This window comes from Tiliqua scincoides, chromosome 3 (assembly GCF_035046505.1).
Source record: "Tiliqua scincoides isolate rTilSci1 chromosome 3, rTilSci1.hap2, whole genome shotgun sequence".
In the NCBI taxonomy this organism is placed as follows: domain Eukaryota; kingdom Metazoa; phylum Chordata; class Lepidosauria; order Squamata; family Scincidae; genus Tiliqua; species Tiliqua scincoides.
Genome location: NC_089823.1, coordinates 14821879 through 14849287, shown reverse-complemented (window position 1 = coordinate 14849287; position 27409 = coordinate 14821879). Strand labels below are relative to the sequence as shown.

Sequence of the window (27409 nt, the reverse complement as noted above, 5' to 3'; positions counted from 1 at the left end):
GGTCTTATTTTTACCATTTCTATCATTTTAACTATTTACCTCTTAGGGATAATGCTGTACTTCAAAAAGTGGTACATCAGTGCATTAAATAATAATAAATGAATAAAATATTTTAATTAGCGAAGCTTTAAAAAAAAAAGACATCTGGATCCCTTTTAGTCGTGAACAAAATTTTGAATTAATCAAAAGGTTTTTCTTTTTTTGTAAATCATGAATGGAAAACATCACAGCCCTAATAGAATAAAATAATTTCTGTATGGCCAATGTAGGTGTCACTAAGCTGGCTTATGAAAACCCAGCACTAACGTCACTGCATTTGTTTCTGTCTTAGCTCCTTAGGGAATCAAATAAGTTGGCTGAGATGGAGGAACCCCCTTTGCTACCTGGAGAAACCATTAAGGACATGGGTAGGTGCAAACATTTGTGTTTGACTGAGTAGGTTGCATTTGTTGAAGAACCTTATAATGGCCAATGTTGTTGTTTTCCTCCATTTCTCTTAGCACTGTTGGCCCCTTCTTCCAAGGCATGTATATAGTCTTTCCATGCCCGATCTCGTCTGATCTCAGAAGCTAAGCAGGGTCAGGCCTGGTTAGTACTTGGATGGGAGACCGCATGGGAATACCAGGTGCTGTAGGCTTATACCATAGTCTTTCGAGACTGAAGGTTGCCAGCCATATTTGCCTCTAAGATTAGCCCCATGTTCCCAAGCAAAAAGCAGATCTGATCCCTATCTTCTGATAGCAGCCTTCTTGTTCAACTGGGCATGGTCACAAATGGCCTTCTACATATTCATAAATGTTCCATAAACCCATCCTCAGTGGGCCTTGGGGTTGCCATACTCTCTCTTGCCCTGCTGCCTCTCATCAGGAATCCAGTGTGGCCTTGCAGCAGCTAATGACCACATGCAGCCCTGATTAACTTGTTAGGGGCACAGTCCTAACCAGGTCTACTCAGAAGTAAGTCCTATTTTGTTCAATGGGGCTTACTCTCAGGGAAGCGTGATTAGGATTGCAGCCTAGGTGTAGTTCAGGTACAAAGTAGTACTTTGTTTAGAGGGCTTACAATCATGCAAACATTTGTAGGACTGCAGGCCAAATAACTGACAACTCGCTATCTTTTAATAGTGTCCCAAAACTCGTGACATCACCATACCTAGTAAAAGGACCACCCTAGTGAGCAGGTGAAAAGAAAGTCCGCCACGGAGCATGAGCTCTGGCAGTTAAGTGAATTTATTTCTTAGCACAAAAATCTCAGTCCAGTCTCTGGAGTGTTTGTTTGCAGGTCCTGGGTATGGAGAGCTTAATGTGATAAATATGTGCATTAAATACATGATGTTCTTGCAAGACTATCCCCTCACTGTATTCCCATTCCTCTTTTTTTTTTTTTAAAGTGGTGAGCAGCCCAATCCTATCCAGTGCTGGTGCAGTGGGGAAGCTGGGCCCAAGCTGTATCCAGCATTGAATCTGAACAGGCAGAAGGTCTACTCGCAGTAAGGAAACTACCCCATGTAGCGCCCCAGCTTGCTCAATGGGGCTGCTCAGATCTGTGCAAGCTATTTAAGTGGCACATAGCCAAGGAGCCTTGTGTAGGGCTTTCAGGGCCACGATAGGGATTAGGATGTGGCAGAGGCCTGAACAACCCCTTTCCCACCCCCTGCCCCCCAAAATCCCCTTCTGGCCTCCAGAACTCCCTCCTTCACCCAGCCCCCACCACTCCACTGCCTAGCACAGCACTTACCTGCCCTGGAGGCTGTTGGGCAGGATGCAGTGCCCAGGGGGTGGTACAGGCCTTCCTGCTAAAGCTGTTTACTCACTGGGTGTTGGAAAGCACTTTGTGGCGCTTTTACAACACCCATTGCTGGTGCTGCTGCAGCAGTGTCAGTGTTCACACACCATAGGATTGGGCTCTGATGTACTTTCTTGCACATATCGCATCTTTGCATCTGCACGTGTGCATAAACTATCTCTGCTGAAAATCAAGACGAACACTTGACTCATTCCTGCAACCCAAATGTTTGCTGAACAGAAAGTCCTTTCTCCCTTACTGAAATGCCTTTAATGTTCACAAATATCAATGACTAATAAAGAATTATATACAATCTCCTGAGCCCCACATGGCTACACATGTGGCTGGCTGTTAAGTAACTTCAGGTTGGGAAGAATGATTGAAGGCAACATTTGTCCTCGATGTCCAAGGAAAATAACTGCAGTAGGTTAGCCGTGTAGTCTTCAGGTCTGACTATAAAACTCTTAGGCTAAGGTTATACTTTCACTGTTTTCCTTGCATTTTTTCACGATGAGGTTTGAAATCCCCTGTCATTCTTCTTTGATGGTTATTCATATCACTATACCCTTCTTTTGGTGAAAAGGGAGAATGAATGAGAAGGGATGGGGAAGTTTTTTCCATGGGAGAAAATCCACAGCTGTATTTTTTTTTTTACCTCTGAGAAAGTGGGAAAAGAATTTCAAATCTCATTGCAACAGTTCCCTGTGGAAATATATCTATATAACTTTTATTAACTTTCTTTCCCAGCAAAAGATGTTACTCATATCTGCCCGTTTACTGGAGCTATTAGAGGAACCCTGACAGTTACAAATTACAGGCTCTATTTTAAAAGCATGGAAAGGGTAAGGCTCCGTAAGTTTCTTTTTATTGTTTCTTGCCTATTGTCCATGTTGAGGAGGGGCCAGAGCTCAGTGGTGGACCATAAACTTTGCCCAAAAAAGGCCTCAGGAACTTAGGGTTGAACTTGAGGGCTTTTTTGGGCAAAGCTTATGGTTCTTTGCATCTTTAGGGAGCAGGCAGGACTGCATGATGTGATGGTGCAGCTCATGGATGGGGAAGGAAGTGGCAAGCTCAGAGTACCCCTTCACCCCCAAGTCTGTCACCACCTATCTCTAGCCTGCCACGAACAGATCCACCTCAATCCATGTCCCTGCTCCTTCACCTCACTCCTTCCTCACATGGTCCCTTCTAAGTTTAAAGGGGCTGTGTGAGGAAGGAGCAAAGTAAAGTGGTTCACTGCTGCCTGTATGGTCCTTTCAGGTGCAGGCAGTGGCAACCCACTTCCTTACTCATTCCCCTCTCTCCTTCCTTGCAGTCTGTTTAAATACCCCTGGGGGCTGGGGGATAAGAATAGGCCCTCAGTTTGGCTGTACTTGTCGTAAGAGGCGACTAAACAGCCACCGGATAGATGGGACTCATTAGCCTGGGAAGGCAGCTCATCTGAGAGAAGGAAAACTCTGATCCCAAACCTCCACTGCCTTGTGGCTACATCCAGTTATGGAAAAGGCTTCAGGAGTCAACCTCGAGGCAAAATCCGGAGCCAGAGTCCCTGAGGCAGTTCATGGCTGAACACAGTCACGTTCTGGCAACTCCTACGACACTGCTGGAACCAACCTTATTGGCTTCTGCCTTTCCATTGGACCATTTCAGCGATGTGGAGAGGGGGGATTTGCTGCATGGGTAACAGCCTATCCTCCATACCTACTTTACCCAGGCTTCGCGTTCTGGAGAGGACACTCTGTTCCAGCACCACCATTCAGAGCACAATACCATAGTCTTCTGAGACTGAAGGATGCCAACAACAGTTTAAATAAAACAGGAAGTGGGGGGCAAGCTAGAAATTCCCAGCATGATTCGCACTCATGTTCTGTTGTAAAGGATTGTATGGGAAAAAGCAAGAAAAGTGACTGTTTATTTCTGGAGTGCTGGGGCAGGCTGGCACCAGCGAATCCAGGGTGGAATGAGGTGGTGGGCTGCCCTTGACAGAACGTCTATGAAAGATATCTACATAAGATCCTAGGGAGCTGCTGTCAATTTGTGTATACTAAGCCAGTGACCTGATTCAATAAAAGACAGCTTCTTAAGTTTATTAAATAACTAATTGTCTCTATGAGCTTGTGGCCACCACCATCCTCACAATCTGTATAGCAGCGCTTATTTGTTGCAGAAAGCTTCAAACATTGCATTAACACATTGCAACTTTCTCCAGGATCCTCCTTTTGTTCTTGATGGCCCTCTAGGAGTGATCAACAGAGTAGAGAAAATTGGAGGTGCATCTAGCCGGGGTGAAAATTCCTATGGGCTAGAGATTGTATGTAAGGTAAAGTGATTCATCTACAAATTACAAATCAAGCGTGGGTTCTTTATCCACAGGGCTGATCTAATGGTCTTAAAATTTTAAAATATTATAGAAATGTGTGTATTAAATTCCTCTTCAGTGACTTTATATAGGGCGTGCTGCCAAGAGGCTACCACAGTAGGAGCCAAACCAGAGATAACTAATCCAAGAGATGAAATTTTACTGCTTGGGCTATAAAGCCATGACTTCTCAGTTGCACTTAACATTTACAGATCTTGATGCAGAAAGCACCGATATGAGGCCTTGTAGCTACTGGGTCCATAAGGGTGATCTCATTGTGGTTTTATGGGTATTTGTGTAGTTTCCATGAGAACTTTTGAGTCAAAACACAAGATTTTAAGGTTATTGATGATGCCATCTAAACTACTGATTAATGTTCTAGGCCAGGATTCTTTTTTATTTAATTTCATTTATTTATGATAAACTCAAAAACTCAAACAGACCTTTATTGGCATATAATACAGATACAACAACAAAAACAGCAGATGCAGACCTAAGGTAATTAATATTAATACAAAGGCTATATGATGATCAAGGAGGTTCAGAGTATTTGCCTCATAAAGATATACTGTCAGTTAAGTGTTATCTCTTGATTCTTTTTGTCACCATTTGCTGTAAACAGACCACCACCCTCTCAGTTACGTTGTTGGAAACATCACTCAACAAATGCTGTATTTTAACATCACCAGGGTATTCCTTCTTAGATACTAGAATCGGGTTTAAGTATTTGGCTCTGATATCCTCATACATAGGGCATCGCAGTAGCATATGTTGGAGCTATTTATGATAATTAAGGGAAAAAGAAAGAAACAGCACAGTAAAAGGGAAAAAGGCAACAACATTAAAGATACATAAAAATAACTATAAGAAATACAAAAAGTTGTGTACAGTTGTGCGCCACTTAATGACGGGGATCAGGATTGCGATCCCTGTTGTTAAGCAGCGCTTGACACAATCTGAACTCTCCTCAGGGAAGGGGATGCTCCGCTCCCCTCGCCTCCAGAGGGATTTCTGAGCCTCCCAGAGGCAGCGCACATCTGAGCGCTGCCTCTGAAAGGCTCAGACTGAGGAACGGAGAAACCCAGAAATAGCACAAGAGACGCAATTTCCCTCAGTCTGAACCTTGCAGAGGCAGTGCTCAGATGTGCACTGCCTCTGGGATGCTCAGACTACCTTTTGGAGGCAAGGCCTTGCCTTCAGAGGGTGGGGGTGTGCATCCCTGACAACCACATGATCACATGTGGTCGTCGCATATGCAATCCCAGTAAGATCATGAGTCGAAACACAAGATTTTAAGGTTATTGAAGGAGCCATCTAAACTACTGCTTAATGTTCAGGCCAGGATTTCTGACCATATGGAAGAACCTATCATGCTTACAGCTTTATTGTGTGTTCAGCTCCACTTCATGTGGCTGCTGGGGTGGGTGGGTTAGTGAACATATCAGTGCCACAGTCACTGGATGTCATACCATTTCCCCGCATATATTTATGGAATGGTTGAGAGGAGGCGAGTGAACGCACTGTTTCTCATACTGTTCCTGTTGTGAAAAGGTATTGCAGTCCTGGGTTGGATTTGGATGGGAAAGAAGTATAAACAAATAGCGACATGCAGTTAATAGCCTGGCAGTCTGGAGTTAGTGGCATTTCACGGTAGCCCAAGTACTATGTTATGCCACTAAGGGCGCAATCCAAACCTTGACTTGGGCCAGCCAAAGTCCCTTGGGCTAGCCCAGGAGGGTCGCAAATGTGCCGTAAAGCATGTTTGCAGCTCTGTGGGAGGAAGCCGTGGCAGCGCATCTAGATGCACCTCTGCGGCAGCTTCCTCGCAGCCGCTTGTGTCCGTGTTGACACAAGCGGTGAAGGTAGGCGTGGGGAGGCTCAAGAGGAGGCAGGAGGGAGGCGTTTCTGGGTGGGGGGAGGGCGGGCAATGGATGGCCCTGGGTGTGGGCACGTGGGGAGCTGGAGGTGGGGCTGGGACCCAGCAGTTATGCTGGATCCCAACCCCTGTCCCTGCGGAGAACAGAGCGGTTTCAAGCCGCTCCGCTCTCCTCAGACTTGCGCTACCTCCAGAAGTGGCGCAGGTCCAAGGAGACCCATTGGGGCCAGCAGCCCTTACCCAGAGGTAAGGGGAAGAGTTTCCCCTTGCCTCTGGCTGAGCTGCTGCTGGCCAGAAACCTGCCTTGGATGCAGCGCAAGCCTCCTGGCCTGCCTACTCCAGCACAGGTTTGGATTGTGTCCTAAGGCTGCAATCCTAAGCACGCTTTCCTGAAAGTAAGCCCTATTGAAAAAAATACGACTTATTTCTGAGTAGACCTGGTTAGGATTGTGCCCTAAGAAACCTGCTATGTTGAGTCTATTGCTAGTTTGTAACTGGATTGGTAGGAGCTGACTAGGAGCTAGGCAATCCTAGTTGAGCTTAGTGCCGCTCAACTAGGAAGTGGAAGAAGTACTGTGGCAGCATAAGGCACTTTCCAGCTGTCACAAAACATGACATACTATGCAAGGCCTGGCTGTCGCCGCAAGTGGCAAGCGGCCAATTCCGCAGCACACAATAGACACCCACCAGACACCCAACACGTTCATGCAGGGGGTGGAAGGGAGGTAGAGTGTGAGTGGAATGGAGCAAGCAGTAGGCAGGATGGGAGTGGGGAGGGGGGGGAGGTTGGGACCAGGAATGGGGTTGGCTGCAGTGGCACATGCCAAAACCTAACCCTCTTCCCTATCTCAGTCCCCAACCTGGGACAACACAGACTTGCACCAGCTGCAGAATCATAGAGTTGGAAGGAAGGTCCAACTCCAGACTAGTCACCTAGTCCAATCCCCTTCCTGTAGCAAGAAGTCCTCCTAGAGCAATCTGCAGTATGTGCTTGTCACGCATCTGCTTGAAGATTTTCGGTGAGAGAGAATCCAGCATCTCCCTCGGCAATCTGTTCCACCGCTGATCCACCCTAACTGACAGGAATTTTTTCCTGATGTCCAGTCTGAATCTCTTCTCTTGCAGTTTGTACCTGTTGGTTCTAGTTCTACTTTCAAGGCAGCTGAGAACAAATTTGTCCCTTCTTCATATGACAGCTCTTAGAAGAGCGCCACCATATCTGCTCTCAGCCTCCTCTTCTCCAGGCTGAACATACCAAGTTCCCTCAACCTTTCCTCACAGGACTTCTTCTCCAGCCCTCTAATCATCCTCCTCTCTCTCCTGGAGTTGCTGCAGATTTGAGTAGACCCAGGAGGCTGGCACAGGCTTACCCCAGGCCAAGGGAACAAATGTTTGCTTGTACTGAGGAGACTTCTGGATGCTGAAACTCCTTTGTGGGCTGCAGCAGGCCCCACTTTGGCTCTGCTGCGTCACCTTGCAGAGAACTGTATTGGACTGGACTGTGTGAAAGTTTATTAGGAGATCCTCAGTGGCAAACTCAGTCATAGCAGACAGCCATCCCTAAAACACATTTTGACCAGCTTCTCCTGTAATGCAGAGCCACATCTTCCAGTCTCCCTCTGCAATGTGCAGCCGCATGAGAATGTTTGGCATGTTATGGGACATTTCAAATGGGGCTGTAGCCAGCCCCAAAAGTATTCTGCACATACTGAAAGTTTGCCCAGGATCCTCTGGAGCACAAAGTTCCACCAAGGAAATGCTACAGTTCTTTAGCAGACAAATTTAACGTTTTGTGGAACATTTCACAGGATGTTCGGAACCTGCGGTTTGCGCATAGACCTGAAGGTCGCACGAGAAGATCCATATTTGAAAACTTAATGAAATATGCATTTCCAGTGTCAAATCACCTGGTAAGTGCTTTCTACTGCTTTTAGGGCATCTTATTATCCAGGCTACCAAATATTATCATAGGATGAAAGTGCAAGGGGCCAGGCCTGAATTCAGAGGTGGGTTTGTGCTCAAATCATAATTGTGTGCCATATTCCAGACTGGTGCTGGTGATGGCAACTGGCCTAGAAGCCTTTAAAAGAAGACTGGGCAAATTTCTGGAGGAAAAGTCCATCACATGTTACAAGCCATGATGTGTATATGTAACCTCCTGATTTTGGAAGTAGGCTACCTCAATGCCAGGTGCAAGGGAGGGCACTAGGATGCAGTTGTGTCTTGTGTATTCCCTGAGGCATTTGGTGGGCCACTGTGAGATACAGGAATCTGGACTAGGTGGGCTTTTGGCCTGATCCAGCTGGGCTCTTCTTATGAGTCCAACTCCCCCTCCCAAGTTCTGCATTTTGATACCATTGTTACTTCTAACCTCCACATATCCAAAAACAATTCAACAAACAAAAATGCTTGAGCATGCCATGGTTCTTAATGGAGATGATAAAATGTACAGTTTCTTACATGGATGTGGACCTGGGTGTGGAAAAACCAAACCTGAAAGGCAGTCCAATGATACTTGTGAGAAAGGTTATTCTAGATTTGTACATTATCTTAGGAGAGTATTTTCCACACAAATCTCTCTTTAGAAACCCCCATCAGCTCCCCTCCCGTCCCCTCCTCCCCTCTTCTGGTGATTTTGTAGTTAATAGATCAGTGAACAAAGGAATATGTACATTGATGTGCTAATTACAACGTACAAACACAGCTTGGGTTGCTGCTTCTGTCTGCTTTTCTTTCATGCTTTAATAATATAGAAATTAAAAAAAGTCTTCAAGAAAATTGTTGTTTGAGATGCCAAATAACATGAAAAATGAGCTGAAAAGAACTAAGCATTCTCTCCCTCTCTTTTGTTTTAAGTCCCTTTTTGCATTTGAATACAAAGAGGTTTTCCCAGAAAATGGGTGGAAGGTTTATGATCCCATTCTGGAATATAAAAGACAGGTAAGTGCCTCCATTCTATCTCTGACGTGTTGCAGCGCCTACCTATGCATGGCGTATAATATATCCTGTGCATGACTAACTCAGGTTTGAGAGGGCCCTTGATAAAATGCTCTTCATTCTGGCCTCCATCCATCCATGTGGATCCATCCATGTGGATGTCCTCTGCACCCTCAAGTTCATGACTTATCCTGGCATTGTTGCTTAATGGTGGCTTTTGTTTTGTTGTTTGGGGTAGGGATTTTTGTGGCTGTGGCAGTCCTAAATCACCACTTCCATACCCCCTTATACTCTTCTCTTCCCTCCCTTTCCTGTACCCTCTGTGGGCTCCCCTCCATTGCCAGTGAATCTAAAAGGCCTGCCCAACCATGAGGTGAATTGAGGTGAGTTGGGACAGGCAACACGTTGGCCAGAGGGGGGCGGTAGCGCACAAGAGTGTGAGGAGAGCTTCTTCAGTGCTGCTATCCCTGCCACTTTTTCTAGTAGCATGGGTCGGACATTCACAAACACCAGAGGAAGCGGTGGAGGCAGGAATACTGACAGCGGGGAGGTTAGTGAAGCTCATGGGGCAGGAGTGGCTTACCCCCCTCCTCTGACACCAGTACTCCACTGTGCCATTCCCTCCACCAGCCATTAGAGGAAGCAGCAACACTGCTGAAAAACACTACCTGAATCCCCCCCAATTTTACCACTCACACCCCCAGCGCACATGTGCACCTCCCAAGCATGCATCACTGATGATGTGCACTGAGGGGGGGGGGGTCCATTTGGCCACCTGTCTTTTGCCAGATCCTCGTGTACTGCATGAGGAGCAATTACTTCCTCAGTCCAGTGCCACTGCCCACACCATTGCTGGGCAAAGATTTAGACCCCCTCCTACCCACTGTGACCCCATTCCAAATTATGGCCCACACTGCTGTCTTTGAAAAGGAAAGGGATGTCCACCATTCCATTCCAACCATGTTCCTTAATGGCCTTATATATTTCTTTACCCAGTGTGTAGTTAGTCTGTGGAACTCCTTGCCACAGGATATGCTGAAGGCATCTGACCTGGATGCCTTTAAAAGGGGATTGGACAAATTTCTGGAGGAAAAGTCCATCACAGGTTACAAGCCATGATGGGTATGTGTAACCTCGGAGTAGGCTACCTACTCAGTACCTCAGAATGCCAGGTGCACGGGAGGATACAGCTTGTCTTGTGTCCTCACTGAGGCGTCTGGTGGGGCCACTGTGAGATACAGGAAGCTGGACTAGATGGACCTTTGGCCTGATCCAGCAGGGCTCTTCTTATGTTCTTATGACCCGTAACCACTTCAGCACAAACAGTTTTCTAATCTGCTGCTCTTTCTAATGCAGGGGATTCCTAATGAAAGCTGGAGAATGACCAAGATTAATGAGCATTACGAGCTTTGTGACACTTATCCTGCCCTGCTGGTTGTCCCTGCCAATATTCCAGATGAGGAATTGAAGAGAGTGGCCACGTTCCGGTCACGGGGGCGCATCCCAGTAAGTAAGGCAGAACTTTGACTTGGTTCTGTCGGTACCTTGATAAAAGTGATGCAAGTGAGAGAGAACAACATGGAGCACAAAGAGAAGTCAATCCAGCAATGAGGGGATTGGGTTGAAAAACTGAAGACCAGTGGATCTAGCAAATCAGCCCACTGACAAATGGAAATTCCTAGGAGAAACTGGTTGGAAGGCTTTGGCTGGGGTCCAAAGTGTTACTTTGGGTGCACCCAATGACTTGAGCAGTTTTTGACTTAGTTTCTATTTGAACAGGAGGGTCCCATACTATATGAGCACCACTATGAGGTATATGTTAAAGCAGCATTTTTCAATGTTGTCCCCTGCCATCCCTAGTTACTGTCATCCCCAGTTACTTCCAGATTGGGAGGCCAGACACAACATGGCAAATATCAATAAGAAGCTCAGGACAGGAGGGCTTTTTAGAGTGCACACAGGAACTGCCAAGCTGAGCCTCCTTCTGTTGCTTGTTGCATTGTGTTGCTGGTCTCACTGCCAGGTGGTGGAGGTGTGGGGATCCCACAAGTACCAGCGGACACCATCTCAAGTACCACCAGTGGTATGAGTGTCACTGATTGAGAAACACTGTATTAAAGGATTAGGACTGAGGAAACCGGGGTTCATCCCCACTTAGCAATAAAGTTCACTGGGTGACCCTGGGCCCCAGTCACACACTCTCATTTTTAACGAAATCCCAAGGTTGTTATAAAATGGAGGGAATGGGAGAGAAAGAGCCATGTATGCCAGCATGAGCTCCTTGGAGACAGGATGGGATGAAAATGAAATTAAAAATGACGATTTAAATAACATATCGCAACGTGCTTTTGAAAGTCTTCACAGTTTTCAAAGCCACTTGCCAGCATGGCATGGAGGACTACCATTTGAAAACAACAACAACACAAATCTTGAGTCCCCTTGAGTGGGTGGAAAAAGTTGTGCACCTTTCTGGATTTCAGGTGTAGCTTTATTAGGGGGATAGATAACATTAGCCCATTTTTGTTCTTTGCCTTTTAGACCACAGTCCAGATGTCCGACTCATGACGTGTATTCCTCAGGGCTTTGAGCTTGAGCTTCTTGATCTCTCGCCTCCCACATCAAGGGCCAAACCACTTTGGAATGTCTTGCTATAGCAGTGCCTTGTGTTGCTGATACAAGGCTGGAATCCGACTGGATACAACAAAAATTAGTAGCTGTCTGAATTACAGGCTTAAGCTCAAACCAACTGATATTTATTGGGTTCCGTGGGACATATTCTTGGATAAGTGTCCAGAGCGGGGGTCTCCAAACTTTTTGGCCAGAGGGCCGCATCAAATACCTGATGTGGTGTGGAGGGCCGGGAAAAAAATTTAAATATAAAATTTAAATAAATATATTAGAGATGGAACTTAGATGAGTGAATAAATGAATGGGCTCATTCATTCAACCTCTCTGGCCCTCAGAACACCCTCCAGACACAATCAGAGCACAGTTCTGGTCATGTTCCGTTGAGTGGGACAGAGGCTTTCAAGGGACAGGAGGTTGGACGTGGGCCAGAAAGAGGCTTGCTGCAGGCCGCATCTGGCCCCCAGGCCGGGGTTTGGAGATCCCTGGTCTAGAGCAGTGGTTCTCACACATTTAGCATCAGGACCCACCGGGTCAGAATGAGAATCTGTTGAGACCCACTGGGAGTGATGTCATGACCGGAAGTGACATCATCCAGCAGGAAAATTTTTAACAATCCTAGGCTGCAATCCTACCCACACTTACCCAGGAGTAAGTTTCCTTTACTATCATTGTTAAAAGAATACACATAGTAGTTTGTTAAAAGTACGGGTCTATAACATTTCCCCAAATGCAGTCATGTATCATGGTAGCATCGAGTCTAATATATTAAAAATAAAATATTGAAATGACTGGGAGCCCACCTGAAATTGTCTCACGACCCACCTAGTGGGTCCCAACCCATAGTTTGAGAGACACTGGTCTAGAGGATTGCCCTAAAATCTCAACTCCGTCACTAATTTTGAAGTATGCAGGAGAAACTCCAATCAGGGCTGGCCTTAGGAGCTGTGGGGCCTAATTGGATACATTTTTTGTGGACCCCGGGTTCACAGCTAAGGTGTGTAGAATCTTAGAGATATAAATAACATTTAGTATAGACTTTATATCTCTATGATATAAACAAACGCTACTGACTTTTGAAGAATTCAGAAGAAAATGTAAATTGTTGCTGTTCTCTATAAAACCTGCAATGTGTTGTTAGGTGTCTGTTGCAACGTGGTGTTGTGCGTGTATTTGACAAGAATAGATTACCCTAGCACAGAGGCCTCTTAGGCATGGAGCCCAGTTGGAGGAAATTGGTCAAAATGGCTTAAAGCCAGCCCTGATTCCATTGGAACCCATCTGTGCCTTTCAGCCTTTCTCAAACCTTATTCCAGCCATTGTTCATTCATTACTTCATGCCCCTTTTGTTCCTATGGTTATATTTTAGCCCAGTGGACCCTGTTCTTTCTTAATAAGCATTATATTACTTTGCCTCCTGCATTTAGAAGCACCCTCGATTTGCTGTCCAACTCCTTGCACCGTCCCTGCAGTCCCTGCACAAACCTGCCACCTCCATTGCTATATTCAGGTCTTCTGAGCTGGCACGGGACTCTGCACCAGCCCAGCCAGCTTCCGAGGAGGCTCGAATGTGCTTTGTGGCATGTTCGTAACACTCCTGGGTCAGTGCAGGGGAGGTGCACCAGCCAAAGAGCTGGTAAGGTTTGCTATCGTGAGTTTCAGCCATCACGTGATGGTCATCACTGCTATCACACGTTTCGTCCAGGGATCTCTAAACAGCAGCCCACAGGCTACATGCGGTTCACCAAAAACTTTTGTTCAGCCTGCTGATTCCAGCTGTGGCCCACCACAGCAAGATGCGGCTCTTACAGGTGAAAGTTTGGGAACCCCTGGATTAGATTCACTATTGTTACCTGCTTATTATTGGTTTCTACTAGTAGAATATTGACCCTTGCTTGTGTTTGGTCTTGTTAATAGTAGAAAAGTCTTCCTGTGGAACTGAGATCCTCTTACCCATATCCCCAGTTACTTGTATCACCTTTCTTTTGTTATACACTCCTTGAGCATTGGTAATAGCAATAAAAGAATCAGTAACCAACATACCTATTAATATATCTAATAGCACAGTCGTATAAATGTTTTACTCAAAAGCAAGTCCCACTATGTTCAGTGGGACTTATTCCCAGGAAAGTGTGCCTAGGATGAGTTCCTGATGTGCAAGCTTCAGTCTATTCTTGATAACCCCTTTTTCTCTTCGGTCACTGTCGCAAGGCATTTTGAAACAGTCCTTGCCTTTAAGTGCTTGCAGTTGAAGTGTGGCTGTTGGTATGTGTGATTTGGTCATTTCTGTAGCACATTTTGATGCAGTTCCCATCTCTGTCTCATTTACCAAGAACAGTGATTTTACTCAAAGCCCCCTACTTAGCTCCATAGCTCAATGGGATAATGAACCTGGGTCTGCAAGGCTCTCTACATTGCCTACGTGCAGATTTTAATACAGTGTGAGTTGTACTGAACTTATGTAGCAAGTCTCCTTAAAACAAGAAATAGCAGCTTGGAGAAATGAGAAGCGACTATGTAAACCCTGGGTCAGGAACTGTCCACAAATTACATGGTGCTACTAAGGGGAGGATGATAGATTTGTGTGTGTTGTGGGATGGGAAGATGGATCTTTAAAAAGACCAGAAAGAATGGTTTCATAGTTTGTATTATAATTTAGTTTGTCCTCAGCAAGGCTGCTTGTAGTGTCATTACAACAGCTGCAGTCAGATTGGTTAACAAACAGAGCCCACATTGAGTAATGAAATAATATAACTTCCTGACTTTGGCACTGTCCATGCTGTTAATTTTCAGTCTGGTTTGTTCCTCAAGGTTTTGTCCTGGATTCATCCGGAAAGCCAAGCCACAATCACTCGCTGCAGTCAGCCGTTGGTTGGAGTGAGCGGCAAACGGAGCAAGGAAGACGAGAAGTATTTGCAGGCCATCATGGACTCCAACGCACAGTCCCACAAAATATTTATCTTTGATGCCAGACCAAGTGTGAATGCCGTAGCCAATAAGGTTGGATTATCATGCCACATCAACCCGCTAAGGGAGGCAGCATGTTGTAAATGGAACGTTGTAAACTGGAATATTGTAACTTGCTGCGAAACTGACTTACGTTTCATTGTTTTCAAAGGTGCTTAGTCAACCTTTTAGTCAGTATTTTAATGTGTACCTCCTGGTCTTCAGGGGACTGAATGGTTCTCTTATCCATAGCCTCACTTATTTCTTCTATACTACATTTCCTTTGTATACCACACTGAGCCCTGATAATACCAATTTAAAAAAAAATTAATGACCACCATAAGCATAAATACATCTAAATATCCCTAAAATCATGTCACTTCTAGTACTGCAATAACAGTGAATGCTAGCACCTTTCAGATGGGCAGCCCAACCCTAACCTGTGCTGAAACAGGCAGGCCAGGTTGCTGCACTGTATCCAGCACAGGTTAGGAGTTGGCTGGAGTGCAACTTGAAGTAAGGGGATATTTCCCCTTTAACCTGCACTGCATGGGGCCAGCCACCCCATGGGGCGAAATTGCTGGTGCAAATCTGAGCATCCCATGTAAGATTGACTGGGAATGGAGGTTAGGATTCTGCCTAAGGTGCTGTGGCTGACCCCACCCCTCTTCTGGACCTGGTCTGCCCACCCCTGCCCAAACCCCATCACACCCCCAGAAGGCCCTCCTGCTGCCCTCTCCAACTCCCTGCACTGGCCTATCCAGTCCAGCACACTGCGACCTCCAATGCTAAATTCAGGTCATCTGAGCCAGTGCAGGATTCTGTACCAGCCCTGCTAGCTCCTGAGGAGGTGCAAATGTGCTTTATGGCACATTTATAACACTCCTGGGCTGATGCAGGGGAGTTGCGCCAGCCAAAGAGCAGGTAAGGATTGCTCTCTAAAAGGCTTAGTGGAAGCTGATGTCTGCAAATAGAGTGGACCCCTTCTTTACTATGGTAATCCATTCCTTGTCCTTTTTTGGCTGGTGTGCTGGGTGCTGCTTCTCTTCTTTACTCTGTCCTGTCTTACTTAAACAGAGATGATCTAATGTACATATCCTTTTGCAGGCTAAAGGGGGAGGTTACGAAAGTGAGGACGCCTATCAGAATGCAGAATTGGTCTTTCTGGATATCCATAATATCCATGTTATGAGAGAGTCATTAAGGAAGCTGAAGGAGATTGTGTATCCCAACATAGAAGAAACTCACTGGCTCTCTAATCTGGAATCTACTCACTGGCTAGAACATCTCAAGGTACTGTGCGTGTGTCCCTTTATGCATCTCAGTTGTTTCCATACCAGCCAGAGAATTTTTAAAGACCTATGCTGTGATTAGCCATGGAAGTGAAACCATGCAGGCACAACCTACAACATTTCCCCTCCATAGTTAGCAGCTGCCCCAGTGGGAAACACTGTATAAAAACACTGTATTGGGACTTACAGTTCGAGTCACAGATATAACATAATGCTTCATTTAGTCTCAGAAGAATATCTTAAAGGGAAATAAGTTAATGGGGCTTCCATAATTTATATATGAACTTGAGGAAGATGAAACTGCCATTTCACGATTTCTTGTGAAACACCCTTTTTTTCCCCCCTGGTCTGTTTTCTCTCTGTCTGATCTAAGCGTCCTGGCAACACCTAAATAATTGCTCCTATTGTTAATTATAACTATAAAGTAGATAGGACCTTTCCATCATCTCACGTTAGGCCATTCCCCATTCACAATGGATAATGCAATAACACAAATACACTTTTAACCCAGCTGATCCTTGCTGGTGCTCTTCGGATTGCCGACAAGGTAGAATCGGGGAAGACCTCGGTGGTTGTGCATTGCAGCGACGGCTGGGACCGAACCGTCCAGCTCACCTCTCTCGCCATGCTCATGCTGGACGGCTACTACCGAACGATACGAGGCTTTGAAGTGCTGGTGGAGAAGGAGTGGCTGAGTTTCGGGCACAGATTTCAGCTGGTGAGTCAGTAACCTCTGGTGTGACAGCAGTGGTTGCCTGTGGAACTCCAGAAGAGAGTTTGGAATTACCCACTGAGGTCAGATAGCCCAGATGGTCTTCATTTGAAACTCAGGTCAGCCATAAACATGCACAGCTGCTCTCAATGGGGGGAGTGGGTGTCACACCCCCTCTGATAGGTTATTTTACTCTTTTAGTTAACGCTCCTTTTGATTTGTTTTCCATATAGTAATCTTTTGGCTTATTTTGCTTACTTCACTGCGTATTGCTTAATTTTTGGCCTCATATGCCCCTTCAGCCACAGTTGTGGCCTACCATAACTCTTTTCCCAGGCACATCATTTTCTGTATTTAGGAAGTTGTTTGTTTGTTAATATGGTTGGTTGGCAACCTTCAGTCTCGAAAGACTATGGTATAAGCCTACAGCACCCAGTATTCCCAGACGGTCTCCCATCCAAGTACTAACCAGGCCTGACCCTGCTTAGCTTCAGAGAGCAGACAAGATTGGGCATCATTTAACAAACCAAGATAATTGTTTGTTAATATAGAGTTGTGCAATGTCCCCCACCTGCAGTCTACAGTGGTGCAGTCCAGGAACAGTTTAACCTCTTTGTCTACTGTTGGAAAATAAAGCCTCTCCACAATCTTTTCCTTCAGTAAATGGGCCTTCCGCTTTTCTCATGTTTGCTGCCCTGTTACATCCCAATCCTATCCTGCACCAGCTATTCTGCTGATGCAAGTCAAAGCAGAGGCAGGAGGCACGTCAGACCAGAAAATGGGGATAGCATTCCCTGCTTCCACTGCTGTCACTAGGAGGCAGCTATTTAGCTAGCACTGGTCTAAATAGACCACAACCACCCCGCCACCGCCATGGAGCCTTATCCTCGGGTAAGGGAATTAAAGTTCCCTTCCAAAACTGCCCCTCCCCCACAGGATGCAGTGGTAGCCATTTCAGTGCCACTGCATTGATGGGGGGAGGGGGAGAATAGGATTGGGCTCTTAAATTTGTTTTATGCTTTGGTACATTGATGTTTTGTCTAATTGGATCCCTTATCTATCAATGATGTCAAGTTACTATGTCCTCCACCCCCCCCCCCGACTATTTCTCTTGCTCTGTTTCAGAGACTAGGCCATGGAGATAAAAATCATGCCGACGCGGACCGATCACCTGTCTTTCTCCAGTTCATTGACTGTGTCTGGCAACTGACAAGACAGGTAGTTTTCTAGACTTGTTTAAGAACATAAGAACAGCCCCACTGGATCAGGCCATAGGCCCATCTAGTCCAGCTTCCTGTATCTCACAGCGGCCCACCAAATGCCCCAGGGAGCACACCAGATAAGAGACCTGCATCCTGGTGCCCTCCCTTGCATCTGACATAGCCCATTTCTAAAATCAGGAGGTTGCACATACACATCATAGCTTGTAACCCATAATGGATTTTTCCTCCAGAAACTTGTCCAATCTCCTTTTAAAGGCGTCCAGACCAGATGCCATCACCACATCCTGTGGCAAGGAGTTCCACAGTCCAACCGCATGCTGGTGTCTAGCAAGTTGTGGTTGGAAGCAGAATTCGTTTTATTTATTTTTCACACGTTTACACATCCCTTCCTCCAAGGATCTCAGAGTGGTGTACATGGTTCTTTCCCTCTTTTTGTCCTCACAACAGTGAGACTAAGAGACAGTGCCAAGCCCAAGGTTGCCCAGGAAGCTGCACGGCTGAGTGGGGATTTAAACCTGGATCTTCCAGAGCTAAGTCCAGTGCCTGAACCACTATACCATCCTGGCTGTCCAGGGTGGTCCAGAATTCAAAAGGTTCAGACCTTTTGGTCTGATGCAGCAAGGCAGTTCCTGGGTCATTTCACATGGCTGCATATAGAGGGTGTCTGCAGCAGTAATACATCTTTCTGGCCTCTGGCTCTCACTCAGCATTCCTTGCTGAATATGTAAAGCAGTCCGTCCTTACCCTTGGGAAGCAGGAATATGTTTCCAAAAAGGAGACGTTGCCAGACAGTAATGCAAGCAAATTCTTCCCTGGGAGTCAAAAGAAGGTTGGCGCATTTACCCATCTCCTCCTGCCTTCTGTTCCCAATGTAAACTCCTTCCAGGAGTGAGTTTTCATGTGCCCGGGAAGGCATGTCCAGTGCAAACAAACAAATTGCCCTGCTTGTCTTTTGAAGTTTCCCACAGCGTTTGAATTCAATGAGTGCTTTCTGATCACCGTTCTGGACCACCTCTACAGCTGTTTGTTTGGGACGTTCCTGTGTAACAGCGAGCAGCAGAGAGTAAAAGAGGTAAAAACCCAGATGCTCTTCAAAATCCTTTGCTCTCATCCCCCAGCCTGCTTCTCTGGTGCCCCTTTTCAAATGGGTTCAATGTGCTAATAGAACTTAGATGATGATAATGGTCTGGTGGTGGTGGTTACAACGGCAGTCTATATGGTGCAGTACAAGAGGGCTTGCCCCAAGGGGCCTAGAATCTAAGCTTAGTTGCAGAAGGGGAGGAGGACTAACAGGGTTGTGACAAAACTTTGATGAATTTTGAGAGCAGATTTGAAGGAAGTAGGAGCAGGCACCGTACAAATGTTCTGGGAGGCAATTCCAGAAATAAGGGGCAGAGAGGGAGAAAGGGTGGAGATAATTGAGGGAGTGTGAGATCTTCAGGACGCCAAGAATGGAGTTGTTGGAGGAACAAGAGTTCCTCCGGATGCACAGTTGCATCCAGGTATGAGACTGGAGAGATTATTGTAGGGTGCCCTGTAGAATGGCCTGACAGAGTTGCTTTAGAGGTGATACACACAAATAAAAGCCAGTGCAAGCTAAAGGCCCATAATTATTTCTGTCTGAGACTAGAGGTATTTGAAGTGGCCTTTAGAGGCAAACATGTGATTCTGCTTGTGGCACATCCATGCTAGAATGAATCAAGGACATGTTGGAATCTGTTGGATTCTCTTACCAGGCTTTGGCAGTGCAGTATGAGTTCCTGCACATGTGCAGAGGCTTGCTGTACCAAAGAAGCATGATGCTGCAGATATGCAAAGACCTTGTACCAGTCTGTAGAGATGCTGGAACCCATGAGATTCTGGAGGATCCTGAGGCTCTGAAATCTAGGGCAAATTTGCCAGACATTAGGATTTTAAAAAATCTGGGTCTGTTCACTTTTTAAGGAACAGAACCAGATGATTCTTTCCATCTCTGCTTGGGCACAGCGCTGCATTCTCATTAATTTCAGTAGGGCTTTGCAGGGGTTTTCATGGTAGATTGTGCCCTACCGTTATTATAAGGTGCCGGATTCCGACATGTTTGCTAGCAAGGAAGACATAGAAGGGAAGAATCATTGTGTCAGGTGTAGAGATAAAAAAACTTATTTCCATTCATTATAACCACTTGCTGAGGACACATGAGAATTGCTCGACATAGAAAATCATAGATATGCGTTGGTGGTACAGTATAATATGGGTGTCAGATAACGCTAGGAAAATATTTTTCACTATGATGGGCTCAAGATGGGCTTGAATATTACAAGGATCCTGTAAGGAAGCTGCAATACATCTCTGTGGCTGAGTAGAGAGACACACTGCATCTTCCTGCAAGATCCCTGTCCACGAAGGCCCACGTCACTTGGTGTTAGGAATGGGTCCAAGTTATGGATGCCACTTTTGCCCTTATTGCACTCATTTTCCCAGATACAGCTTCCCAACTAGTACTTGATATTTTTTTGCCATAGAAATGAATGGCAGCCATTCACTTAGAGCGAGAGTCAGATCTGCTCCCTGTTCATGGTGGCTGCAGTCATTGAGAATTAAGCCTATTTCTGCTTTCATGGCTTGTCCTTAATCTGCATAATCCCATCTTGGGTTCTCTTGCCTTGATCTTGCTGAAATGTGACAGAATTGCAATCTTTTTAAATAGGAAGATATACTTACCTACTGATTGTTGTTTTTCCTAATCTCTGATTTGTAAAATGTATAATGAGAGTCCTTTTAAATGCATCAAAATAGAATGTAAGGTTGTTGGTTTTCTTTTTTTCTGTGTGACTGTTTTCTAAGGTTCTCATGTCCTGAATTCATGCCCTAAAGAGGTTCTCATGTCCTGAATTTCACAGAACTAGCGACAACAATTAATATTGCCTTGTGTGTAAAATAAAACTATTTTCCCTTTGGTTTTCTTTGCAGGGCCTTCCAAAAAAGACAGTGTCACTGTGGTCCTACATAAATAGCCAACTCGAAGACTTCACCAATCCTCTCTATGCCAGTTATACCAACCATGTCTTATATCCTGTGGCTAGCATGCGCCACCTAGAGCTTTGGGTAGGATATTACATCCGATGGAATCCGCGGATGAAACCACAGGTGGGTTGATGCCTGGGAAAGATGTGGAAAGCAGGGCTGGCATCAGGGGGTCACATTGGCAGACAACTGTTTGAGGGCCCAGGGCCCTCCATAGATTGCCCTGCAGATCCCTGAGATCAGCTCTATGCTCAGTGCTTTTGTGTAGGGATGGCAGAATGAATTTCTCAGGGATCATCCAGATGGGAAAGGGTGGTTCACCAAGAGAAACAGTTCACCTTGAGAACTGGAGCTGGCCATGAGCAGAGGGTTAAGTAAGAATCACAAAAGTCAGACTATTTCATCATTTTTTGTTTTGTTTTTTAGCATGGTGCAATCAGCAGACTTCCTGTTCCATGGAGGCTGCAGCACTCAGAGTGTCTGTGTGTGTACAGTGGGCCCTCTTTATTCAGATTTGAATATCCACGGATGCTGAGCCTGTGGCTGGAGGATCCTGAGGCTCTGAAATCTAGGGCAAATTTGCCAGACATTAGGATTTTTAAAAATCTGGGTCTGTTCACTTTGTTAGGAACAGAACCAGATGATTCTTTCCATCTCTGCTTGGGCACAGTGTTGCGTTCTCATTAATTTCAGTAGGGCTTTGCAGATGTTTTCATGGTAGATTGTGCCCTACTGTTATAATAAGGTGCCGGAGCGAACCTCCCAGACACAACCAGAAGTGGCTTCTGGTCGTGTCCAGGAGGTGTTCTGAGGCATGGGGAGATATCAGAAGGTACTTCTGCTTTGTGCTGGAGATTGGAACAGACCCCACACAGATACTGAAGCCCCCCTGTGGTTCACGTGTCTATAACAAGACCACGTGTTTTCTGTGTAATGAGTATGATCTTGAATGTCTGTGGTTGGATATGGCAGTGGTTATATGTTCCTTTCCCAGCCTGCATCTGGTGCTTCTTGTTTTGTCACAGGAACCAGTGCACAGCCGCTACAAGGAGCTCCTGGCAAAACGGGCAGAGCTTCAAAAGAAGGTCGAGGAACTCCAACGAGAAATCTCCAATCGCTCCACGTCGTCCTCCGAGAGAGCTGGCTCTCCTGCTCAGTGCATCGCCCCAGTCCAGACTGTGGTGTAATATAGGACAGACTCTGTGATTACAAATCCTCCAGAACCACTTTGTAAGGGCAGCTTTTCTAAGAAAGGAAGATTAGAGGAGAAATTCAGAAGGCAGTATCTTGGGGTCAGATACTCTATTTATTATGCCACAACTCTCTAGGGGATGTTGTTGCTATTACTGTAACACTACAGGAAGTGAAAGTTTTTTGTTTTTCCCCTAAAGGCCTCTTACACAGTTTAACCTTCTCGGGGATGAATTGCGAAGGATGGTCTCCCAAGATAAAACTAAAGGCATGTTTGTTTTGTTTAAGGTGAAAAGTTTTTTCCTGCTTTGAACTGGAGAGCATACACTTGCACTGAAAGTATGCAAGCTTCAGACAAAGAATCCTGAATCCAAAGGGCCCCGAGGGGAATATCTGATGTGCACAATGGGGCTGTTGATTTCCTCACCCCACACCTGCCACCCAATGGATTCCCTAAAACTTTAAAGAAATTCCAAGGCAGACTGCAAAATAGTGCAAAGAAATGCAGTCTGGGGGTGGGGTGGGTTTGGAGAAGACATTCTGAGGTTTGCACGCATTTGTGCACGCCTAAGGAGTTCTTTGTGTTTGGCCACTGCCAACAAAGAACTTTTCTGTCCCCCATAATGGAGAGAAGATAGTTTCCAAAGAGTTAACATCAAGAACCCACATGGTGTCATGTTAGTGTCACATCTCAAGTGTGGTATACTTGAGACAGGCAGGCAGACTTTAGAGCCCATTTGGTCCCCAGCCGTAATGGTAATGCCTATGTCAAATGGGGACAATCTTTGCTTCGACATGAAACAAGCACAATATAGGCACCATCCTTAGATAGGCACCGAGCATGCCTGCACTCTTGCCAAAGCTTAACACCCCAGCAGGGATCCACCTACCAAGCCCGAGAAGTCTCCCTGGTTCTGTGGCTTCTCCTCCTTGCTGATGCTGTTTCTTGCTCACCTGCCATCTTCAAACAAGCAACGAGAGTGAGGCGGAAGTGTAGCTGCCACCACTTGGCTCTCCCTCTCTGGTCATTACAGATTGGACAAGAAACTGGACAGTAAGCAGAAGTAAGGATAGAAGGTCCACTACAGCAAGGGGGCATTCAGACCATTCATCTCCCCCCCCCCCCCCCCGCTCATGGATTTGGCGCTGTATTGTTCATGTCTTTGGTGAGAGATTTCCTGGCTGGATTAAACCAGAGGGACTGCTGGGGTGCCAGCATCCTGTCAATAGATCACAGTCAACTTCTTACCCACCTCCGATTTTTGAGGCAGCTCACACAGAGTTTGTAGCCTTCATCACTTATGTTTTGCCAAGAGAAATGCAAATTCTCTTTAGACTTGGAAAGACAGGCAATGGCTCCATATAAAGATTTATTTCCTGTCATTTGGATTAAAACAACAAAAAGGGAAAGTTGTTGCATGTTTTGCAGCTTTGTGGTCCTGAAGCTGTAGGTACTATTAGCCAGCAACTCTACAAGAAATAAAGCATTCCAGTGCTAAAGCCAGTGGTGTAGCTAGAGGGGGTGCAAAGTGCTAAGTTTTGCAGGAAGCCTCACTGCAGTGTGCAAGCGGTTTTGCGTGCAAGCATACACCTCCATTTTGCTCCCAACACCTGGAATGACTCTGAAGAGGAGGGGCCGCTTGCACGCTATGGTGAGGCTTCCTGCAAAACTTAGCGCTTTGCACCCCCTCTAGCTATGCCACTGGCTAATTTGCCTTTATTTAATAGGAACAGAATAGAAACGTCTTATTGTTCGGAAGTATATTGAACAGGGTTTCCACTGTGCATACTTCTCTCCCTTCCTTTTACGTAGGATACCCTTTAGTTCTTACTACTCTTAATAATTATAACAGTGATGATCATCAGTCTCTGTGACAGTAGGGTTAACACTAGCTCAGGAGTGCTGTTAATCTGCACCCCCATTTTCACCCTCCAGGACTCTTTTATTTTCCCCCGAGTTTCCATTGCAACGATTGGCACAACCAATAACTACACAACTTGCTGAAATGGTGACTTCTGAAAAGGGGGATATAATTCTGTTTAATATAGTTCACATTTTGTTTTCCCCGCCACCACACCAGCATTAGATATGTTAACCGGAGAGCTTTCTGGGGGAGGTGGGGAAATGTATTAAAATCCCATTGTGTAGCGGTAGCTTTTGGGAGGCATAAGTTTACTTTCTGATATCTACTGGTCTATGGCATTGTTGCGGTGACTTGGAAAGGGAGTGTCATGTGTTGGACAGACATACTCCTGATGCTCTCCATAAACCCAGCATTCAGCATTTTGTGTGAGTTTCCTGATAGACATAAAGTCCCACCCCTTGTACCAAAGTAGCTTCCAATCTCCAGCACAGTTTCTGTGCATGAAAGAAGCCAACAGCATCACAGCTGGATTTCTGTGTAGGAAGGCTTTTCTCGTCATATTGAACATGTGTTGCTTCAGTGTGGTAAAGCTAGTCTTATGCAGGTAAGAGAAACCAAAGCTTTTGAGATTAGGGAAAGAGCTGGAACTCAAGTCACCAGGTGTTGCCTGCTAAACCTGGACTGTTGAATTCAGGTTCCACATAGGCATCATTAACTTAAATGTATTTACAGAGCTCCTAAATCATGCCTGTAGCAGGACTAGGCTCAGGTTCAGCTAATTCACTGTTCCTGAATACAGCAATTTAGCTTCTGCTCCCCTTGTGGTGTGTAGAGCACACCTCCTTTTTCCCCCCTTTCCATATAGCTGACTAGTTGCTGTTTACTGATACAGGGAAAAATAAAGTGCTGAAACCCCACTGTAGTGGGGGGTACACTCACCACTAGAAGCCTTGACCTCTAGAGCTGTGGTTCTCAAACTTCTTAGAGGCTCTGTTAACTGATTTATAAATGCCAAGGGGTTTGGCTATAATGGTGACCGGGCAGCAGTGCTCCCCTCCCCAAGTAGCAGCTTGTTTAACCCTTGATGTGCATAGCCTAATTTTCCATCAGTTTTGCAAACCACCAAAAATTGGGCCATGATCCACTGGTGGGTCCTGGACCCACAGTTTGAGAAATGCTGCTCTAGAGGGATCCAGTTTTGTGTACACACACGTCACATGCCTCTCTTTATGCAGCAGTGCATTACTGGCCTGTTCCCTCCACTCCCTGGCCTGACATGATGATGAACTTTTTATTAATACAAGTGAAAAGGTAGTCAAATACTCCCTCTCTTCTGCTGACACTGGTGCCAGCAGAACAATTGTGTGCTTTGGACTGGAACTAAAAGGGCACAGCAGCAGAGTGCAGCAGGAATTCAGAATTTCTGAATCGGGGCTGTGAATTGCCCAACACTTGTGCTAAGCAAGCCTGACTCTTTCATTTGTACCTTTTCTGGACTTCCTCTTGCCATTTTTCAGTCAACGTCCTTTTACTGCATCTGTGTGCAGAAGTGGTGCCCAGGCCTTGCTTCTCAGTTGAGGGTGAGGTCTTAGTAGACAAGTTGAGCTGTATGGGAACTGTGCCTGCTTTATTGAACTGTAATATGTTTCCTTATGTTAGCCCATAGCCTTGTTTTTAATGTTTGAAAGCAAAATGCACAATGTTTGTGTGTGAAGTTGTGATGATGCAGAAAACTGTAATGACTGCTTGGGGCAGGACAGAGGGTTTACCTAGGCTTACACACACCACAGAACAGGAAAAGTAGATAACACCATATCAGATGGTAATATATATATATTAATGCTTTCCTATAGAAAAGCTCCTTAAAAGTAAAAAAAAACAACCCAGCAGCTCCAGCCCAGCCTTTGCTGTGCTTATTTTCTATTTGCAGGGTCCTTTTTTTTTTTGTGAAGGAAAGCATTCAAAAATATGATCCCCCAGCCTGCAGCCAAACAATCCATTTATATGGATACCAAATTCTATTAAGTGGCCCTCTTTATAAACTTGACCTGGATTATGGCTTTTCTGTACATTACTGTTTTTTTTTAACATGGTTATTATGTATTGTCTCAAGGAAAGATGTATTATAAACTGGATACCAAAATATTCTCTGCCACTTTATTGTTAATGTTACTATTTACATGACAATTGATGTAAATTAAATATACAAGCATGTACATCATCTGTGGCCGATCCTCCTGAGATGGTAAGCCACAAATGTATAATTATGTCACTCGTCTATTTGATTGCCTGTCAATCCTTTGGTGGTATTTAAAATATTTATTTCATTCTGTGCTTACATGGTACTCCCAGGGGTCTTTCACCCTAGAGCAGGGGTTTCCAAACTTTTTGTCCAGAGGGCTGCATCAAATGTCTGGCATGGGTTTGAGGGGCAGAAAAAAAATTTAGATATAAAATTTATATAAATAAATGAGAGATGGAACTTAGATGTGTGAATAAATGAATGAATGGGCTCATTCATTCAACCTCTCTGGCCCTTAGAACACCCTCCAGATGCAACCAGAGCATAGTTCCAGTCATGTTCAGCAAAGTGAGCCAGGGGCTTTCAGGGGACAAGAGGCTGGCCCTGGGCTGGACAGAGGCTTGTTGCGGGCTGCGTCTGGCCTGCGGGCCAGGGTTTGGAAACCCCTGCCCTAGAGCCTGATCAGATCTACACCCCCTTAGCTTCAGCAATGGGACACCACCAGGTCTTCTCAAGCCACTTACTGGCATCTGTGTGAACGTTGACATTTTATTTGGCACAGTTGCTATGAATTTTGAACCAGTTTGGATGAATATTTTAAGTGCCACCAATTGGCAGACAATCAAATAGATGAGTGGCATAATTATACATTTGTGACTCCAGTTTGGGGGGTGATGATAGTTTAATGAGGAGATTGGCCATTTAAAATATTTCTCCTCTAGGGCTGCATAGAACAAGTTAATTCCATATGTAAGGATAGATCACAGGGCAAGTCTGTATTGCTTCAGGTAGGAAGGGATACCTAGTTTTGGTACAGGTAACATGTTACCCATCACTTCACATCAGGCTGGAAATTAAGCTGTAGTAATACAGCCCTAGTAATCCCCATTTACTACAGGTTCTGTAGCATTTTTTTAGTAGACAAAATGTTTTGCAACCCTTTTTTCTCATAACATTCAGTAGGAGAGAGAGTCTGAGAGTGAGTTCCTTAAGGCAGCCTTCATGGCTGAGAAGAGCTCAAGTATTGTCTAGTACAGTGGTTCTCACAACATTTAGCACCGGGACCCACTTTTTAGACTGAGAATCTTGTCAGAACCCACTGGAAGTGATGTCATGACCAGAAGTGACATCATGAAGCAGGAAAATTAACAATCCTAGGCTGAAATCCTACCCACACTTACCCAGGAATAAGTCCAATTTACTGTCATTGTTAAAAGAATATACATAGTAGCTTGTTAAAAGCTACTTAGCTTTTAAGTAAGTAGCATTACTTACTTACAACATTCCCCCAAATGTTGTCTGCAACATTTCCCCAAATGGAGTCACATACCATAGTAGTATCAAGTCTAA

At 45.3% G+C, this 27409-nt stretch overlaps 1 protein-coding gene across 1 annotated transcript in view; it reads left to right on the top strand.

Annotated features, from left to right (window-relative positions):
* Nucleotides 1-23354, top strand: part of MTMR2 (myotubularin related protein 2) — a 43942-nt gene extending 20588 nt beyond the window's left edge. Inside the window, exons 3-15 of the mRNA XM_066619457.1 lie at nt 332-407; nt 2533-2627; nt 3995-4105; nt 7829-7930; nt 8877-8960; nt 10314-10463; nt 14394-14582; nt 15636-15821; nt 16332-16538; nt 17658-17750; nt 18714-18827; nt 20708-20884; nt 21787-23354. Of these exons, the coding sequence (XP_066475554.1) occupies nt 362-407; nt 2533-2627; nt 3995-4105; nt 7829-7930; nt 8877-8960; nt 10314-10463; nt 14394-14582; nt 15636-15821; nt 16332-16538; nt 17658-17750; nt 18714-18827; nt 20708-20884; nt 21787-21948 (1716 nt within the window). The 5' untranslated portion in view covers nt 332-361 and the 3' untranslated portion in view covers nt 21949-23354. The remainder of the gene's footprint in view (nt 1-331; nt 408-2532; nt 2628-3994; nt 4106-7828; nt 7931-8876; nt 8961-10313; nt 10464-14393; nt 14583-15635; nt 15822-16331; nt 16539-17657; nt 17751-18713; nt 18828-20707; nt 20885-21786) is intronic.
* The last annotated feature ends 4055 nt before the right edge of the window (nt 23355-27409 follow it).